General features: G+C 39.7%; 1 protein-coding gene across 7 annotated transcripts in view; it reads right to left on the bottom strand.

Annotated features, from left to right (window-relative positions):
• The window catches only part of usp2a (ubiquitin specific peptidase 2a), a 45,957-nt gene that overhangs the window by 24,248 nt on the left and 4,369 nt on the right, over positions 1-17,340 (bottom strand). For 6 of the 7 annotated variants that reach the window (XM_040130882.1, XM_040130885.1, XM_040130884.1 and 3 more), the window contains one exon: positions 8,018-8,846. In XM_040130882.1, the coding sequence (XP_039986816.1) occupies positions 8,018-8,785 (768 nt within the window). In that variant the 5' untranslated portion in view covers positions 8,786-8,846. Of the gene's footprint in view, positions 1-8,017; positions 8,847-15,679; positions 15,753-17,340 lie in introns of those variants that run through there. The other variant, XM_040130888.1, reaches the window with a different exon arrangement.

Here is a 17,340-nt window from a genome sequence, read left to right as displayed (position 1 = left end):
TCAGAACAGAATGTAGCCTTCTGTACAGTCATTGTAGACCTGGATACCAGATAAAGTCTCAAGATAGCCACAAAATCATTAAACTAGCAAAATGACCAAGCTGTAAGCATGTCTAATTCACTGTCGACCATCCCTCAGACAAAACTGAGACAACTTTGATCCCCCAAACTCCCTTTGACACTCTTTGGGTGCATTTTTAAACAGTTAAATTTATCCTCTACAGTATATGTTTATAGATTTCCAACACAGGGCAAACATCTGTATATGAAGAAATAGAGGAAAGTGTAAGCGTTCCAGGAATATAAGAACCATGTTGATGGGACATTCTGAGCCTTAGCACTGTCAAAAAATAGTGATAGTGCATACGAACAAAAATCTTATATTATATTTGTTTACATTTTGGCAAACTGGCACCATTAAAAGTACACTGATTTAGTTATTAGCAATGTACATTTGTAGTGTACCCATGGACGTGCAGACAGCTACCACTGGATTACTTTAATACTGAGGAAAACTTAAAAATGTGATGAATTCTCAGGTAAATTCTAGAGATATATGGAACATCTTTTTTTTAACTATGATTTCTAAGCAGATTTACTGACATTTATCCGCGATTAACATCAGAGATGTCAATCAGGGCACAATTGCTGCTGCTCCAGCTGCTGACCATATTGATAAGCAGGCCAAATCAGTGGGTTGTTTTCAGAACAGCATCATACACCTGTCCCTTTAACCTCACACAGTATCTTTACCTCACACACACTGACAAGATAATTGTAACTCAAGCTGCACTTAGTAGCTTTTTCCTGGAATTTTCAACAATATGTAATATATAATGTATAGTAGGTGTAGTGCAGGTGGGTAATGACAACCGATCTCCCTGACAACTGAGCAAATTCCCTCTGATGATGAAGGCTATGCAAGGTGGTTGAAAGTCCTGTAAAAAGCTATTCAATGGATCCTGAGTTAAGATTATTATTATTATTATGTCAATCTACTGTTTCCAAGGTCATGAATGAATTTACACACTCAATATTTCCATTACAGCGAGGACCAAAGAAAACTAAATCTGTGTGATTGGGCTTCACCTGCAGGAATGCAATCATTGTATCAGAGTGTGGGGGTGCTGGGAAAGCTGATCCACAAAGCAGAGCTCTTGATTTATTCATTTATAGTCTTCATTAACCCTCAGCTATAATAATGAGCTTTGGGTGGTGACCAAAAGTGGCCAAGATCAGAATCCTAAGCTGTTGGCTAGACTCACTGCGCATAAGCTGTTGAAGATTTCCCCAATTTGAGAGAAACCCAGGGTTCAGCTAGTGCATTGGAGATTTGTTTTTGCGGTTTTTTGGGTGACTGATAATAAAGTCTACCAAGCACAAATGACCAGATTGTAAAGGATGATTTCATAGCTGGCTTAGAAGTGTTTAGGGCTACTGCACACCCTGCTGCGACCCTGTCCCTGACCTGGATAAGGGGCTAGAAAACAGATGGATGAATGGATTGAAAATGTAACATAGACTTCAAAGCGCTAGTATTGGTCTATGTGTAAAAAGAACAATGAATACCTAGTTTTAATTTGAAAGTATGACAATAATAAGAATTTGAGGACCAAATTTGAGGACAGGATACTGGTGAACCCATAAAATGGTACAGTACTGTACGAATGGAAACCAGCTGTAGTGTAATGTTAAAATGGCTCTCCTGATAGAGATACCATACAATGACCCTAAAACCCTACCAGTCAAGAAGACCCATAATGACAGCTTACAGTACAGATACTAAAGTACTGGCCCTTATTTGCCAAATAACAAAGTAAAGCTCCAACTCGTACAGACTGTGTGTGTGTTTTTTTTTTTTAAATCAAACCATAAGCTGTCTGACCAAGGTGGTGAACTTAGAGTCAGACAGTCTAAAAATACTATTGACTCAACAAAAGTCTAGACACAAAGCCTGAGCAGAATAAATTCGAGTAAAATCAAGACAATTTTCACTCTGGCATGCCACCCTCGCCCTTCACTGACTGTTTGTTGCAGGGGCCAAAGAGTAAAAGTGTGAGTGAAAGGTTGTCATTGTCTCTAAATTAGAGGTGAGGCAACACTGGACTATGTTTGGGTTGGAATTAGTTTTCAAAGCCAATACCGATAGTGATTTCTAGCAGTCAGATGATCACACAGCTTGTAAACAAGCCAGCAGAATATCTAAACCCCTGTATTTGGAGTGAATCTATAATGTTGCTAATAATACCGCAATGCACAGAAACAGTGTGAGTGCACTCTACGGCAAGCATGGTAGGTCAAAGTTTGGGTAATAATTCCACTGTTCTCTTCCAAATAAAATTGACTAACCTGAGTTTTTTTTAAACATGTATTATCGTCTGACTGCTTGTGTTCCTTGCACTGTTCTACTTATTTTTAGCAATTGTGAGATCTCAGGAATTATTATATTGAGTACAATGTTATCACAGCTGATAGGAACACTGGTCAGAGCTAAAAAACAATGTTGTAATAAAGCATAGTGTTCTTTTAGCTTGGTTGGTAAAGCACAGGTTTATACTGTAAGTGACCCAGTTTATGACAATATTAACAACTAAGTGTTAACCAGCCAACTCACAAGCTAATTAGCCAGTTATGTGAAAGACTTGTACGTTGACATGTGCCCTCTGTCTTGTCCGTCTATTGGCTGGGAGCAAAACAATTCAAAACCTACCAATGCAAGGCACCAGCTACTGTACCAGCAGTTAGTAAACAAGCTGTACCAAATTATTTTAAAAAGCGATTATGATATCAAAAAGACACATGAAGTGCTTGATGTGGTATGAGTAACTAACAATAAGACTGTATACAGCAAGACAAACACTGTCAATCTTGTGCTTAGTAAAGCTACAGAAATGCTTACAGCCTATTTTTTTATACATGTTCTGGTGATTTGAATATTATGCATGAGAAACAGGAAAAATAAGGGTGATGATAGTCATGTTGACCAGCCGAATTGCCTTACTCATAAACATGGCACAAGATGAACTGGACCATGAGGCACCAGCAGCTGCTATTTTTGTGTTGTAAGCAATGCTATTTCAAGACACCTTTCCACACTGGCATAAGTGAGTTTAAACATTCATATTACAACCAGAGGAGAGTGAGTATTAAATTACATTTTTTTCTAATCATTCTGTTGGACTGGTATCATCACATTCACTGGATACTGGGAAAGTGGAAAAATGAGAACACCAATAAAGATGCATGTTACATTCTGCTTGTTGAGACTGGAATAACTTGGGAAGAATATGTGGGGAATATTTGTACATATTTAGCTGAAGCTGTATATGTGCTGCAATGTGTTCAATAAAACTTTGGAAGGAGAATAAGGAAGTGGTTATTATCACAGGATAACAGGGAGCAACTGGGAGGCAAGGGGTGATCAACCTGGGGTAGAGGGATATGTAGTTGTTTGTACACTAAACATGACCAGTGACCAGACAGCTGAAGTTTGGGTAGAGCAATAACATTTTGAGCAATAAAACTGTCTGTAGTAAGGCACTGCTTATGGAATTTCAATGCTCATGGACTAACTGAAGTGTGTATCATATTATTTTAGCTGTAAATGTTTTAATTCTGTGCTATTATTTCATCTGTGACATAAAATTACACAGCAGAATAGAAAGAATAATAATGTACTGCTAAAATTTTCAAATACTGCTCACTTTGGCCGTTTCAAAATCCCTGGTTTCTCCAAGTTACCTCAGGGCCACCAGTGTATCAAGAAATGAGACAGGGATATACAGAGATAGTTTAAAACACACAATATAATGAAAGTTAAGTTACTGAATTGGGCGATGAGAATTCACTTAATTATTACTGCTAATATCCAAAACGGATCATTTTGTAATATTAGAAATCTGACAAAGAGATCATTTTCATTAATAGCAACTTTTTAGTTATTAATATCAATTGCTGTATATCTCTAAATCAAATGTAACTATTTGATCTGTTATTGCAAAATGTCTTCAATACATCTGGAAAAAAAACTGACGTAAGACTGGTAAAAATTTCGTAAATACATTTTTAAAATAAAAAGAGTTACAAGTGAGCTGTTAACACTAGTTAACAAAGCTGAAATGATTAGAATGACAGGAAATAACTTGCTGCTATTTTGACAATCAATTAATTAATTAATTCTTTTTTAAAGGGAAAAAAATTAAAATTCTCTCGTTCCAGCTTGTCACTTGTGAATACTAATTCATCTTGTTTGACAGTAAACTAAATATCTGGACTGTAGGTCAGACAAAACAGGATACTTTAAAATGTCACCATGGACCCCAAGAACTTGTGATTGTTTTTTTTGTTTTTGCTATTTTCTAGCATTGTATAGACAAAATGATTAACCATTCAATTAGGAGAAAAATTTGTAGATTAATGTATAATAGATATGATTGATATTTGCCGCCCTAATAATAAGCACCAGACTCTATGCTAAAAAATTGCTTGATTTTCACTGCTGGGTGAAGATGGATTCTCAGGATAACTATCAAAAGAAAGACTGCCTGTTCTGTAACTCTCATCAGCTTCAGTGTCAAGAAAACAAAGCACCTCTCCCCTGTGTTGACACTGTACTCTGTTGACGGCTGGCCTAACATGACATGAGGAGAGTTCACTACGTGGTCACAGGGGCTGTCATTGTGACGCTCATCAGTCATGAGATCATTCCTGACGTTTTCTCACTAAAATGTGTCAAATAATAGGCACACCCCACATGGGACAGCACGCAGCACACACCCACTCAAGGCCATTGTTACATTATCAGAATTTCTAATGGGTGACACAATGTCATGCCTATATTTACATGCACATATGCAGGCCAACACCCAGACACATGGTTGACTTAGCTTTATGAACAGACCTGACACTCATGTCCATACGTTAGATGTAGACCTGGAGCCAGTTTAGCATGAAGACTAGAAACAGAGGCAAACGACAAGCCTGGCTGACAGTTTGCTTTTGCTATTTCTTGACCGGACCAGTAATTTCCTGGAGTCTCCAGTGTTTGCCTGGCAACTGCTACCTGTCCAGAAATACTCTGCCATATACAGTAACCCATCCTAAAATGGGGATGATTACTTGATTAGCAAAATGACAAATATTTTATGTCAATCAACTAATCCTTGAAAGTGAGAGTAAAGATTTTTTTAAAGAAGATATAAAACATTGTCCTCTGAATAAATAAAAGAACAAAATTCATAAGCTATAAAATGCACTCTTTCTCACTTCAATATACTGATTTTGCTGCTACAGCCTTACTGGTCTGGTATGACCAGTAGCTTATGGTGGCTAATGCTATCATATGTTAGCAAACCTTAGTAAGCTGAGTTACACTATTTGAGTGCCTTGAATACGTCTTTTTCTCCTCTCGTGCTACAGTATACTAAATTTACCATCATCCTGTAATTGTCACTTGTGGCTGCTGTTTAGCAAAAGTTGCAAAGTCTTGCTTCAACTGACAAATTATTTTAGGCACTACACGTTAATATTATGTAAACATAACACAATACCAAATCAGGACCCTCACTGAGGCTGGTTGGAGCAAACTGTGTTTAGGGCTTTATCAGTGCTGACGTCCAGCACTGGGGGAAGCAGGTGATTAAATGTGCCTGGGGTTTATTAACAGTACAAATAGGCCAGCCGGTAACATCCAGCCATGTAACATCTCAGTCCATACATGATGGACAAGTGTTGATTACTTCATAGGTTAAATGACAATAAAAGTCAAGTTCAAACATGCTGGTTCCACTACAGGAAAAGGTTGGTTGTACTTTACCGTCTCTAAATTTCCCCTACTAAACAATGATTCTTTTTTTTTTGGACCAAGACATTTTGACATGAGGTGGTATGAGTTAGTGACCAAAACTTTTACTGATGCATGGACATTAGCTCATGGTCCACGATTAAGTGGAATACCAATGTACTGATGAATGAATCTTTTTAGAAAAAATACAAGGAATTCTTTTTATCCAGTGCTTAATTTTTAGTCTAAGTACATCTCTTTATTCTGTAGGTCACTCAGTAGTCATGTGGTGATTAAGTGATCTTTATCTTTGTCTCAGGAGAGCCAAGGATTTTGTAATGTGTAGGTCATGTTGGGTCACATTTATCTGTTTCTGAATGATGGCTTGTATGAGCTAAACAGGAGCACCTGACTAATTAGAAAATGTACAGAGTTAATTTTATCAAAGGAGAATTACTGTATATGATGACAGCAGGCAGCCCCACCACCTCTCTTACTCCATCTTCTAGGGTCATTCATGTACATACAGCAAGTCCATGTAGGTCATAAGAGTGACAACATGCTGTACAAAGCCTACATCATCTAACATAAATCCTTTTTTTTTACTAAGTATTAAGTACTACACATCATTCACAGTTATTTATAGAGCACATTTAAAAACAACGCAGGTTGACCAAAGTGCTGTACAGAATAAAATCAATAAACACTAAGGCAATAAAATCAGAATAAATACTAAAAACAAAACAAACACACAGAACACAGCACAAATCAACAAACGTAGTCAAATATGTACAAAAAACCACATGAAGTGGATCCAAACGCCAAAGAATAAAAGTTTGTTTGAGCCTGGACTTGACGGAATCAGTGGAGGGGCAGACCTGATAGACAGGGGGTTGCTGTTCCACAGTCTAGGGGCTGCAATGGCAAAGGCGTGGTCACCCCTGAGTTTAAATTAAGATCGCGGGGCAGCCAGGAGCCCCAAGTCAAAAGACTTGAGGGTCCCGGAAGTGGAATAAAAGGTTAAAAGGTCAGAAATATTGGATGGGGCCTGCCCATTTAGGGCTTTATAAAAAAAAAATAGTAGGGCCTTGAAATTAATCCTGAACCATACTGGAAGCCAGTGGAGAGAGGCCAGAATAGGGCTAATATGGTCTCGCTTCCTGGTACCCGTCTGCAGTCTGGTGGCGGTGTTCTGGACCAATTAAAGGCAGGATATGGACAACTGACTAATCCCAATGCACAGGGAATTGCAATAGTCTAAATGGGAGGAAATGAAGGCATGGGTGACATTCTCAAGGTCTTTGCATAAGAGAAAAGACTGATTTTGGCAATAGTACAAAGCTATAAAAAGCTTGCTTTTATTACTGCATTAACCTGCTCGTCAAACGTTTGGGCAAAGTCATATATCAAGTATCACTAAAGATCATATTTTAAGAAATAACAGGTTCATAACAACTTCAAATGCACAGAAAAGCACTTTCAAATAGAGTTTTAACGCAAATACTCCCTAACTCTGTCTCCCGCTCTTCCTCCTTCCTATCATCAAATCCCACCTCTCCTCCACTCTCCCCACTCTCCTCCACTCATGTTATCAGGACTAATCCGGAGGGGAAGTGGGTCAGTTGTGCTTTCTGACCTGCATAGACCTGTATAATACTGAGCTTAGAGAGGAGGCTAGTGGTCTGCAGACCCAGCTCATCATAGGAGTGTAAGCTAGCTAATTGCTGGCTTAGAAGGGGTCAGGTATCCATGTTAAGAGCTCATTTGTCACATAAGCATGGAACTACTTACGTACACAGAAATAATGACCTCCAGTTTGCATATGATAGGATGGTTTCTTAATATGTTTGGAGAAAAAATAAAATATTGTAACTGTCAGATTTAAGGAATAGCTCAAACAGTCTACTAAAGAACATGTTAAAGGCACGTGATAGAGGGTAACACGTCTGCTATATCACTGCACAACATGACTTCAAGTGCACAGAAATTAATTTGAGCAATAGTGCCCCCATTTGGTAAAAAGAAGTACTCCCAGAAGCCAATATGCATTATGGGGCTTTATTGTGTGTGAAACTACAGAAATGAAACTAGTGTGCCTCTATGGTGATGACTGCAGCCTTGATTCCATTCAGTCTTACTCAGCACCTGGATACTGATCCCCTCTGGCGCAGTACATCCCCAGTAAAAGCAGCAAGCTTCAAGTCAGCATGTGCAAGAAGAGAGGACATTCTCTTACCGTGGAGTCTCGGGTGGGGGAGTCAGACAGCCTGTTTCTGCTTGGCTCCCATTTTGAAGAACTGAATGCTCTGCTGCTGCTGCTGCTGCTGAAGGCCTCCTGGTTGGAGCTCCATGAGAGGGCCTCCTGAGTAGAACTCCGAGACAGGCCCGAGTAGCCTGGTCGCAAGATAGTGCCATACGAGTCAGCCACATCACTGGTCCGACTGCGGTAGCTCCGCAGGGCACTGGTGGAAGAGGACGGGGTGGACGAAGAGGAGGTGTCACTGAAGCCGAGAGAGGCCAGATCCCTGCTCAAGTCACTCTGAGATACAGATTTTCGTCGGTTGAGCGAGATACTGGAGGCCACCGGTGAAGAGGAGAGGTAGCTGGACTGGACCGAGGACGAAGGGTAGGAATTGTAGCCGGTGTAGGCCGACCCCCCACTCAGACCTGACCCTCCATAGCTCTTGACAGGGGTTCTGCTGAGGCTCTCACTCCGGCGGCTGCTGCTGCTGCTTCCAAGGATGTCGGTGCGTGGGATAGTTCGACCCCGGTCACGATCGGGGTCTGAGGAGGTGCTGTAGTTGCGGCTGCGGGCGGTAGAGCTGCTCAGATAGCTGGAGGAGGAGTAACCTGAGGAAGAGGAGGTGGGGGACTTGTAGGAGGATAGCCTGTCCCGCTCGCCGTATGAGCTAAGGCCCGGTGTCAGGGAGGAGCTGTAGGAGGTATAGTGGCTGGTGTAGGAGGGGCCAGCGTAGCGCTTGGCGGTGGAGGAGACGCGAGACATGCTGCTGCTGCTGCTGGTTTCTCAGCCACGGGGAAGCAGTGCCTCTGGAAGACTGCATTGACTGCAGCCACAGCAAAGAGACATGAGTATTAGTTTATCAGCAACAAACAAATCCATACTTACATTACAGCAACAATGTAGGCAGCAGTTCCTTTACATTATTGTGATCCATCGTCCCAAGATCAGGTAAAATCCTTTCAAGTGATCAATTTATTCCAAGAATGTGATTTACATCCCAAAATCTAATCTTGAAAAATCTATGTTGGTTAAACTGCCAGAAACCTAAAACAATGTAAGAGTGGAATTAGGCACAACTTTTGCAGATGGAAACTTTTTTGGATCCATACCTTGGACGCTCATGGACTTAATGAGGAGTTTGATATGAAAGTTAGGTTACAATCTTGTATGATGTTTTTTTCATTTCATTCTTCTTTGATTTATGTTATTTAACGGATGTTTTTTTCATTGGCTTTTTTACTTCACGTGTGTTAGTTTTGGGGCAATTTTTACACCTCTGTTACATCTCTGATGGAGTGAGATGTTATGTTTAAAGATGACTATACATTTGTAAGCATGTTTTCAGATAATGCTCTGTGTGTGTGCTTGGTATCACCTCAGGTGTGTTAACTGTTAACTGCTGACCCCTCCTGCTTGTGACAGACTATACACTCAGGGGCCGGTTTATTAGATACACGTAGTCAAAATGAATACAGTCTAATACAGCAGTCCTGCATTAAATTCTGCCTTCACAGATATTATAATTTTCAATTTGTGTTGAAACTGTTTTAGAGAGGTGTTGATTCAACTGTTCAATCATTACGGAAGATGTAGTTTGTAGCCTACCATCACTAATATAAATGGGATGGACAAATTATAGAAACACTAGTATATATAGAAAATGGAGTGAATATTCCGCCTGTATTTGGCATGTCTCATGCTCTAAAAGGTTTTGGGACCTAAAGCTTATATTATAAATTGGCTGCATTGGAGATAAATGTGCAGATGTTTTGATCTTTTTATTGCTGTTTTTTTGGTTCCAACACCTTGTTGTTTTGTGGTAGCGAGACGTAGTTTCTGTCTACTTAACTCCCTGTTACCATTAAATTAACTTAAAATTGGTGGAATGCCCTTCTAAAAAAATAATTATTTTAATCATACATGGTTTCATTGTTACCACTTTTTTCCCGTAGGCTAAAACAAATGAAATGGGAGTATATAAGAGTGTTATAACTGCAAATCTATCTAGGGCCCAGGGCCAAAAAACCCTGCATTACCGTCTATACTATCTATCTACAGGCTCTTACAGGGCACGGCTGGTTACCCAGGCCTGAGGTTTAACAAGTGTAGCAGATAGATGGCTAAAACATGGATACTACACCATGAGCCCACATCACATAGCTCTGAGGAGCATGATACACTTGAGGAGACAGTGCTGTAGTGACACAGTTAGCACTAGCTGGCATGCTTGCTGAGGCACTATTTTGTTGTGATGTAATGCTCAAAGAAGGCACAGCATCTTCCTCTGGGCTTTAAATCCCATTCACTTGGAAGCCCCACTGGGACCCCCTACTCCCACCAACTTGATTCCTTATCCTAAAATAGAGGTGGTAAATAGAAATATTGAATAGAATCCTTCTATGTTATTTTGTCATCTCAAATTGCAAATCCCCTCTCTTGCAGGGCGCCAGCACCACCCTTCCTCTGTCAGTTGGTATAGTGTGCACATCTATAATGGGAGAGTGCTGCTTGGTGTTGGAGGTAAAGTCAGGCAGGCAGCACAGTGTGTTCCTGTAGCAGCGAGAGGCTCTTGTTCACATACACAGCACCGTGAATAAATAAAAGTATCTGGTGTTGCTGATCCGTGTTGAGTTCAGTAGGGGAGGCTCCTATTTCTTTAATCTGTCTCTCTCCCCTCTTCTCTCTCTCTCTTACTGCTTCCTATACTCTTTTGCTCTCTCTCTTCCTCCTCGGCACCCTGCCTTCTCTCCGAGTGCACCTACTTCTCCTCAGTGTAATTTCCACTCTTTGTGGGTTTCTATCGCTTTCTCCCTCTGCCCCTCTCTCTCTCTCTCTGTGACTACAGGTTTATCAATAATTCAGCATATGGATCTGGAGTAGGCAGACAGGCAGTGTGCTGGAGATCGGCAAAGACACTCTGCTGGCCAAAATACACAGAGGCAGGCCAGGCAGCTGTGGCGATTCAGTTGAGTACTGCTAAGCCAGCCAGGCTAATAGGAACAAGAACCTAGTGTGCTTTATGTCAACCAGCTAAAGCTAGGCTCAGTGGATGTATGAAGTTTGTTTCTATAATTTAGAAGGAGTAGTGTTTGGAGGGTTATTTTGGTTTTGGCACTGTAATGCACTTGACAACAGTAAAAAAATGGATGATGTATCTCTGATATCACCGATAGTTCTCTGATTGGAGGAAGCCTAGGTCTGGATTTACTCTCCACCACCACCATTATAAGTTACCAGACCCAGAGAATTACCAAGTTAGGCCAATGTGGCAGGAAGCATGGCCAGAACTGAGATGGAGTAAACAAGTATCAACCACCACAACTTTAATAAATTTGAGTTACTTGCTATACAAAACAATTACCCCCCATACATACTAATCTTTAAGACTAGTGATGATCAGTACATACATGACCAAATCTTTAAGATTGAATCTTGAAGCCTGAATCAGTAGCTCTCTGTATTGTAGCTCCCCTCACTGGTGGATATAAGCACCAATAATCAACTGTGAGCTCAGCTTTGATATACAGTATTGTACTTATGGCTACAAACTTGAAAACTGGATGTAATAATTCTGATAACTGATATTGGTTGCTAAGCTACTAATTTCATCCCCACAGTGCTCATATAGGCCTAGGTCTGCACTGAAAAGAACCTGCGTCAGAAATCACTTAAAAATCTGAGACTGAAGTGAAGAAAGTCAGAAGCAGTGCCATAACATCACAGTGTCCTGTGATGTGATTGCGTAGCTCAAAGGCCGCGAAAACCTATTTTCTTAGTCATCCTATTTACTATGAGGGATATGGTCCTGCACAACCCAAAAATGTGCTGCCAATGTTACAACAGTCAGGCTCTGATGTTTTCTTAAATGCTTACATATTGCCTTCAACATTTGGATTTCCTTGATCCATTACATTCATACTAAATATATTAAAATTATGTTTTATATATTAGGAAAAAAGTGTATCTATGATTCTAATGGGCTCATGGTCTGAGTGAAATATACAAGTATAGACTCCAGTAAAATACTGTACTACTCCAACCCAAAATTCCTATCCAGGTATCCCGATTGCAGTGCACATTTTCTAAGAATTTGAGCTTTTAATTTGCTGCCTGAATGCAGAGGTGCAAATTCCATGACTTATATAATTGCAGCTGGTAAGCCCACATCATCGTTATCATGACAATAGGTCAAATCTTCAAAATCTGACTCTTCTCACTGTGTAAACGCAAGGATAAAAAATGTATGAGGGAAATTACAGTAAGAATCCTGGATGGTCCATGGTGCCATGAGGTGTTCTTTTTTTCTCTGACAAAACTGTGAGTAAGACCCACTGTATAAACATGGCTCTTCACTAAAGCAGAGGTTCTCAAATGAAAGTTCTACAATTCCTAATAATGAACAAAAAAGACAAATTCTTATCAAATGGAGGTCTCATGTTTTTGTGTGTTTATTTTGGGTTCACTAACATCTTGGAATGCTACAACTATCAAACAAGGGTAGCCTATATGTCTTTTGAACCCTTGCCTGCACCACCTTGGTCTTGGTTGAACCTTACCCTGCCTCATGTATGCACCTCTTTGAGTTCCCACAGCTCTATCAAAGCCAAAGACCCTGGGCAGCAGAGTGAAACAAGCTTGGGCTAGCCTGGTGGGCGAGCTGCTGAGAGTGAAGTGCAAACAGCGAGTCACACCCGTGGGAGTAACACCACACAAAACGGACTCACAGGATTGATAAGGTGATAGCAAACTATGGATTTCACTTCTGAGAGACGATGTCTCCACGGAAACAACAAAGGCACGGGCACAAAAATGCGCCGCTCTCACAAGCACACACACACACACATTCTGGCTATTCTGCATTTTCAGCCTCCCCTGAGGTTGTGTTAACCAGTAGTTACCATAGCTACTGTGGCAACAAGCTGCATTTATTTGCTTTCTACCAATGCATAAAGAACTTCAAAGTAGCACCAGAACATATTCCATAACCACTTAACAATTACTATCAGAGCTCCAGCCTGCTTCCCTCCTTTATAGAACCACCAAGGAAAGGAGAAAAACTGTCTAATAAGCCTCTGTGCTGCTGGAAAATGACAGAACAGAATTAGATAGAATTAAATACGAAAGGTCAGAAAAAAAACACAAGGGAAAATTTGTCTGTGTGAAAATACAACATTCCACTGCTATGAATGAGCTGGTTTGTCCACCGAACCTCTACTAAATCTGTATTAAGAAAGCTGTCAACAGACTGGCAGAAGTGACTGCATGAGCGCAGTGAAAGAGGAGATTTTAGCAGCTGACTGCTAGTAATCCTTGGCAAAGAGCTAGAGATGAGGTTTCACTTACTGGGCAGGTTTCAGAAAACCAAGCTAAAGCTTATTAGGAACCTTACTTTCATTACCTGGAACTGGATTCAAGAGCAACTTAACGACAAAAACAGGAAGAAAAACAAGAAATAAAAACAAGAACACTAATAAAACACTAACATCTAGTGTTTAAAGTAACAATTCACACTGGTGGATCTCTTTTAGTTTTCAATACAGATGTTCTATATCCTTTAACAAAGTGTCAAGCACCAGCAGTACCAAAGCTCACCTGGGTGTCACTGACGATGTCACTCAGTTTTGATTTTAAAGCTGCACCATTCAATATTTTGATTTGAAGAATGCAATAAATGTCTACGTGTAATGCAAAAAGGGTCACCTGTGGTGACAAACCCAGAGATAAATATCACTTGATTCTGCAGTCTCCCTGTACGAACATTTTGGCAAATTTCAGCTCATCGTTTTTTACGGCCTGCACCTTTGTTGTTTTGGCTCCCTTTCATCTCTCTCACCAACCTCTTGAATACTAGACAGAAATTCATCAGATGGCCAGCATGTGGCCAAAAACAAATGACCTTTGATTTGAAAGATCTGAAACTACAGATAAATATTATCAAAAAAGAGAAATAAGAGGTTGTAAGTCTTAATGTCTATCTATGCTTAATATAAAATGCGGTAGGAATAATATAGACCATAAATATAACTGCATCTAAACTATATTTGATGAAAAAACATTGAAAATAAATCTGACTAACATGGAGAAAAATATTTAAAGAACTTTATAAAGCCTTAAATGTATGTATTTTTGTTATGTGTGTATATATACATACATATACATATATATTTATGTGGATTTTTCTGAGATTTTGTTGATTCTGATTGGGTATATTATCTCACTGAAATGTGCCTCCTTTGAAAATCCATCATTCTAATCAGTCAGTGAGTCAGATCTCTTACAGTACATATTGTCCTCCCAGGTCTCCTCCTGGCTTATTAGAGAGGAGCGCCAGTCCCAAGTGCGTTAGGAGAGTGTGTGCAATGACGCAGGATACCACAGCCTTTGTGCTCTGGGGTGAGATTGCATGAATGTAACATCAGCGTGGACGCACTCTTGTAATTTGGAGTGAGGGTATGTGCGTCTCTGTGTGAGTGAGTGTGTGGGAGTGCTATACTAAAGTAAATGGTTAGCTCAGTCTCAGCTGAGTCAGTGCAGTTTTGACGCGAGTGCTGTGATTCTATGTAAGGAGTCAAGTTCAATGCTGGATCAGATACAGCTATTAACAATGAGACAGAAACAGGCACAGAAGACACATGTAGTCAAATAAAGGTGCAACAAGCAGCTTAATATTTCACTTCTCTATAGCACAAATTGACAATAATACTGTATATCTGTGGTGAGTCAATAAGGGTAGTTGATCAATAATATTTCACTGGTTACTTTACTGACAGTGAACAATACTTCTACAAGCATCCAAATTGCATTGTAGCACATTCAATCTCAAGCCAAAAAACATTGACAAAATGTATTGTCAACGGCCTGAAAATCAAGCTGAAATGCCATTTCATTTTACTACATTCATTCAGCATGATCCTATATATGTGACCTGACCATTTGCATTTGGGACAGGAGTAGAGATGTTCCTAACAAATAATAACAACAATTTAAATTTAGACCAGTTGACTAGTTTAAAGTTGACTAGTCCCTCTTCACAGGGAGTCTGTCCCTCCCATTGCCACAGTAAATAATGGATTAATCCTGGAAGGCTATTAATGTAGTGCTTTTCTCCTTACGAAACTAACACCAACGATTATCCAACCAATGAGATTTTGGTCGGACGAGAGCATATCGACCAACCGATCAACCAGGAGACTACAGCCCTATGCTGTAGCGAGAACAACAGTGGGTTTCTTGAGCTTTATCACTGGAAACAGCCGCTGCTGCTGGGAATGAAGTGAGAGTGAGACTGAACTAAAACAGTACTGTTGAAGGCAGTAAAACCAAAACAATTAGCTAAAAGGTGCTAAACTGTGCTGGTTTAGCACCTTTTAGCACAGACAGGAAACTGCAGAGTTGGGTGATAATTCTCTAGGGGTTCATCACTACAAGCAACCCCTTCTGCATTACAGATATTTATTTGATTCATTAATATAAAAATATTGATTAGTGCATCTTTAAGTCAACCTACCATTAGTGAATTACTTTTGTGAGCATATGAATTGAAATGTCTAAGATTTAGAAATGCCCTTCAGTGACTTTTGCCAGACTATCTAAACCAGTGTTAGTACATTTCTAAAGTCATGTAGGAAAGTAGTAATTGTAATTATGCAAACTCACTGTGATTGGTGGCGTTCTGGCTTCTCTATACCACCAAAAAAATCTGTATGTCCCCTCAAAATAAATTAAAACAGCTGTAGCAGCATAAATGAACACTTACAAACAGGGAAAAAACTAACATGACAAAGACACAGTGTTGCTGTGTCTATGTTATGTTAGATATCAACATTGGGCGCTATTAGTAGGTCTCTGGGCTGTGGTGGGTTGGGCATGGACTTGTGGTGGCTATATATATACCCTGAAATCTGAGCAGGTAAGAGACGGCCGATGTTTGTTAGGGGCCACTCTGACGCCTGTGCCTGTTACAACTAGCTGCAAAGTATATCAAAATTAGGCTTGACTACTTGGTTATTCTTGGTTATTGGACCTACCCCAACCTTCTCAAGCTAACAGGTTAAACTCCATTCAACACTTTCATTTTCCAAGTCTAGTGTCTTTCGCTACAATAATGTATATAATTCTGTATTTACAGCTAGATAAAAGAAAAGAAGGAAATGAAGTAGAGGACAGCACAGTGCTGGCACAAGAATACTTAGAGCGCAAAATAAAACCACAACATTAAAGTGGCAACTAAAAACATCTGGTTCATTAAAATGCTATGAAAGACGCAATTTAATATAAGTGATTTTGCTTGTCCTAGTGCCTCCAGCAGTGCCTGCCAAAGCTCTAGGGCACTGACTGTAACAGTTCAGTCACTTTTCATTTTCCATCCTTGAACATACTTTATTAAACTCTCTAAAACAGGTAACATCCCCACAAACTGCATTCAAAGGTTGCAACTGAGGAAAAAAGATTTTTTTTTTTCATATTTCATACTAGACTGCATTTTCTGGTACAAGGAAATTTCTTCTAGAACGTACTCCTATTACAATTCTTAACTACAAAACCCAGTTTCTATATTGTGAAAACCTAGTGAGGAGCAACCAATTAGCATTTATCATTACCACCATCTGTTGGTGACTCATGAGAGGCCATAATAGCAGCAGTGACCTCAGAGAAGACTGAATCTGAAGGCTACAGTGATTGATGCTCCAGCCCATGCAGCTGGCTGGTTTAATTCTCTATTCATTGAGGTAATCATTTGGTCAGTTAGGCACATTATTATTTGAAACACCTATCAATCTCTGCCGTTCCATGGAGTGATGCTGAGAGATGGATTAGTAACACAGAAGTGGCTTAAAACAGCTAGTGGTTGAAGCATTAATTTATATTTGTGAAGTACTTTCACTTTTCAAGACACGCACTTCACAAAGTCAATCACCACCGACGCTATACCTTCACTGATAATGTCACTCATTTTTGATTTTAAAGACTTCCATGGTTGTGTGCTGCTCCTGCTTTACGCCAGTGCTGCTTTTGACAATACTGATCACAGTGTATTGTGTATACTATTATGAGTGGATTAAATTACAGCTTGACTCATAAATCGGCCAGGCCGATACATATGATGATATTATCTTATTGCCAGGAAATGCCAAACTAGGTTTGAACATTTAGAAACACCATTATATAGTGTGTACACCAGAGAGCACTGACAAAATTGTGTTCTGTCTACTATGTCCTGTTTTGTATGTATCTCTGATGTAAAAAAAAAAGAGAGAGATGCATATTAAGATGGTTTGTTTAGGTTTTCTGTTTATATATAGAAAAAAATACTATCA

Source organism: Xiphias gladius, chromosome 7 (genome assembly GCF_016859285.1).
Source record: "Xiphias gladius isolate SHS-SW01 ecotype Sanya breed wild chromosome 7, ASM1685928v1, whole genome shotgun sequence".
NCBI lineage: Eukaryota > Metazoa > Chordata > Actinopteri > Istiophoriformes > Xiphiidae > Xiphias > Xiphias gladius.
Note: the sequence above shows the minus strand (reverse complement) of the source record. Positions and strands in the feature narration are given on the sequence as shown.